Consider the following 3,912-nt stretch of genomic DNA (forward strand, 5'->3'; position numbering starts at 1 on the left):
GCATCCTGCACATAGTTAGACACAAGAGAATCAATAGCATCAATTCTATAACAACTATCAGCATGCAAAGTGTGCTTAAGTGTATTAAAAACGTCAAAAGTAATCTCCTCTTCTCCCACTCTCAATCTTAACTTCCCTTCCTGCACATCTATCAGAGCCTTGCCAGTTGCAAGGAACGGTCTCCCCAAAATTAGAGGCATCTCCATATCCTCCTACATGTCGAGCACCACAAAATCTGCAGGGAAGATAAATTTGTCCTCCTTGACTAACACGTCCTCAATCACTCCTCTTTGATACTTGACAGATCTGTCAGCCAGTTGTAAAGACATCCTTATCGGTTTAGGTTCTCCCAATCCAAGTTTCCTGAACACAGAAAAAGGCATGAGGTTGATACTTGCACCAAGATCACATAACGCTTTATGAAAAACAACATCACCAATCATGCAAGGAATAGAAAAACTCCGTGGATCTTTGAGTTTCGGTGGGATCTTGTTTTGCATCAAAGCAGAGCAGTTTTCAGTTAGACTTATCGTCATGTGATCCTCCAATTTTCTCTTGTTTGCTAAGATGTCCTTCAAAAATTTAGCATAACTAGGCATTTGCATCAAAGCATCGGCAAAAGGAATATTGATATGCAATTTTTTAAACACCTCTAGAAACTTACCGAATTGTGCATCTAGTTTTGCTTTTTTCAATGCTGCAGGGAAAGGTAGAGGGATAACAATCTTAGACTGTGCAGTGGGTGCTGGTGTAGAGTTAGAAGACTTACCTTTAGATGTTGCAGTCTGCTCATCCCCTGCTTGAATTTTTTCTTTTTCCCGTGACTCTAGAACCTTTCCACTCTTCAACTCAATGGCCTTCACTTGCTCTTTTGGATTAGTCTCCGTGTTACTAGGCAAGGTGCCTGGCTCTCTACTGGCTATCATTTTGGCTAACTGCCCAATCTGATTCTCGAGTCCTTTTATCGATGCATCTTGGTTTTGGAGTCTAGTTTCAGTGGATGAAATGAACTTCGACATCATTTGCTCCAAGTTTGATTTTTCATCTCGAGTTTCATTTCGATACATCGGTTGCTTACTATACTGCTGTCCTCTTTGTGGTCGCGTTTGACTGCCTTGGCCACCCCATGAGAAGTTGGGGTGTTGTCTCCATCCAGGATTATATGTATTTGAATAAGGATCATTCCTCGGACGGTTTTGAATCCCCACTTGATTCACTGGTGCCTCCTCATTTACATAGAAAGGACCACTGTCTTGACAGTCTTTAACATAGTGTTCCCCTCCGCATTTTTCACAAAATATCTCTTGCAGGCGCATCGCTGTCCCGTTTATGTTCATGCTGTCTATTTTCCTGTTGAGTGCTTCTAATTGTGCAGTGACAGCTGAAAAGTCAGTTACCTGGTGTATTCCTGCAGTCCTTCGCTGAGTGTTCCTTTCGGATTGAGGGTGATAGCTGCTAGCAGCCATCTCCTCTAAGNTATCACGAGGATAAGATTTCACTAAAAGACTTTGATATATTACAGCAAATTGTAATAATCCACTCAGTTATTCTTACATATTGCAAAACTAAAACACTTAGTCTAATAAATCTTATATATTTAAAAAATGAAAGATGTTCTAACTAGTAGCTTGAATGCTACTTATAAATACAATAATTGTAAAGCTTATATGTGCGATCTGTAAATTTAAGAATATACTTCGTGAAGTGATCGCAATTTGTAGTTTGATTGCTTCGTGTGTTCACTTATTTTCAACCACCAACCTTCTTCAACTGATTCTGTAAGGTCTAGGAAATTCGAACTACGTAACCCGACTGAATGCAATCAATCTAGGGTTTTTATTTAAAATATGTGATTTACGCTTTTTATGCATTTTATTGCGTAAGTATTGCATGGTTAAGTGTGTATTTCATTGGTTGTTAAAGTTTCATTCATTAGGGTTTTAAGTCGCATTTCGTGCTCGAACGAGTAACGTAGACCGGCGATAATCATGAAACTTTTTTATTGAATAATTGTTTNACTCCTGCTCAAATTGAGAGAAGGTGGTTATGTCCGCTCGCAGCTTTATGGTTTTTGATGGAGGAAAGTACTTTAAGAGGAATGCCTTGGCCATATCATCCCAAGTTATTATTGAACCTGCAGGTAAACAATTCAACTAAGATTTAGCTTTATCACGCAAAGAAAAGGGAAATAAACGTAGTCTAACAGCATCATCTGAAACTCCATTAAATTTAAAAGTATCGCAAATTTCTAAGAAGTCGGCGATGTGAGTGTTCGGATCATCCAGCGTATTCCCCCCGAATTGGACAGTGTTCTGGATCATTTGAATTATTGCTGGCTTGATCTCAAATTGGTTTGCCCTGACAGTTGGGCGCACTATGCTTGGACGTGCCCCGTCAAGCGACGGTTGCGCATACTCAAGCATGGGTATGCGCCTTGGCTCTTCGATCCTTAGATATTCGTGATGCTCCTCCTCATGTTCGTTCCTGTTCATTATGTCTCTAAGTCTCTGCTGTTTTTGTCGTCTGCGTAATGTTCTTTCAATCTCGGGATCGAATATCTCTAGTACAGACTCGAGAGACCTTGGCATGCACTGGACAAGAGATCTGGAACAGAATACGGAGCGTTAGTTCAAAAAGAAAAATAAAAAAAAACTGCTAAAGAAAATAACTAAAAATAAAATTGTAGATTAACAGTCCCCGGCAACGGCGCCAAAAACTTGTTCGAGCAAAACTTGCACTGTGAAATCCTTAATAAAAATATGGTTTTGTATGCTCAAAATTTATCGCAAGTGCACGATGTCAAGTAATAGTATAATGTACCGGAGTACGAGTATCGTTCCACTGAAGACTGTATTTAACAATGGTTATTTTCAGTTATTGAACATTTAGCAACGAAAATTGATTTGATTGTTTTAACACTACTATTCTTAAGCAAATATGCAAATAAAAAGATTCAATAATTAACTGATGGAAGATAATATCTAAAATGGTTTATTAAAATTCAATGAAAAGAAAGATTTGTTGGGAATATCGGTTCACCTACCCCTCGTTAATTAATTAATTCGTTCGATATTGATTTACGCTTCCGACGGGATTTCCTATTCAATTGAACACACTCTCTCGAGTTATGCCAAACTAATTCGACTCAATGAAGTAATTAAATGTCTTTATATATTTATCAAGAGTGAATCGCATGTCGATATGTGAAATCCCCTAGTTTTCGACCCTTAGGATTATGACTATCGGCGCATATCCAATCTCATATGTCTATGTAACTTGTAGATCCACGTATTATACTACTCGTTCCTATCACAAGTTATTCTCTCGAACTCACTTACGATATAAACTCGTTGTTAAAATTAGTTCTGCTCTAACAACACGAAGAAAAACAATAGTATAATCAAAAATAAACCCGAAATCGAAATTGAATTAAATTAAATCAAAGTTTTGGGGTAGGATCCCCTCAAATCCCAACAAATACTAAAGCTAGCTACTAGAATTCATGATTGAAATCAGCAAAACAAAGTTTCGAAGATAAAAACTAAGTTAGAAATACTAGAATTGACGAAAGCGTGAAGAACGGTGCCCGGAAAGTGTCGAATCTTCAATCCAAGCGCCCAATTCTCTCCCAAGCTTGTAGCGGCTCTGAAAATATGTCTGAATGAATCTCAAATCTCGTACCCCCCCTTCCCATATCAGCCACACTCCCAAAATAAGGTAAATAATCGGCTGCCAAATCTTGCCAAACTTAGGTGGCGCTCGGGCGGTAATTCTTTATCGCTCGAGCGCCACACTCTCTATAAAACACTTAAGGAGTGCGGCTTTCGGCGCTCGGGTACTGGTAAAAAATTACCGCTCGAGCGCCACATATTCTGTAACTTTTCTTTGTGGATTACTTCTCGCGCTCGGGCG

General features: G+C 39.0%; 1 protein-coding gene across 1 annotated transcript; it reads right to left on the minus strand.

The window, feature by feature from the left end:
- Nucleotides 1–212: 212 nt before the first annotated feature.
- Nucleotides 213–1,466, minus strand: LOC140963964 (uncharacterized). The gene is made up of 2 exons (XM_073423445.1): nt 665–1,466; nt 213–415 (listed from the first exon to the last, which is right to left on the minus strand). Exons 1-2 carry the CDS (start codon nt 1,464–1,466, stop codon nt 213–215), a joined length of 1,005 nt encoding a protein of 334 aa, XP_073279546.1.
- Nucleotides 1,467–3,912: the final 2,446 nt, after the last annotated feature.

Source organism: Primulina huaijiensis, chromosome 18 (assembly GCF_012295235.1).
Source record: "Primulina huaijiensis isolate GDHJ02 chromosome 18, ASM1229523v2, whole genome shotgun sequence".
Lineage (NCBI taxonomy): Eukaryota > Viridiplantae > Streptophyta > Magnoliopsida > Lamiales > Gesneriaceae > Primulina > Primulina huaijiensis.

Bases quoted from the DNA above. Each gene is read 5' to 3' on its own strand.
- LOC140963964 (XM_073423445.1), bottom strand. From the start codon at position 1,466: ATGGCTGCTAGCAGCTATCACCCTCAATCCGAAAGGAACACTCAGCGA. The intron at 416-664 runs GTAAGTTTCTAG...TTTTTCATAAAG, and splicing joins AAAACTAGATGCACAATTCG to CGTTATGTGATCTTGGTGCA.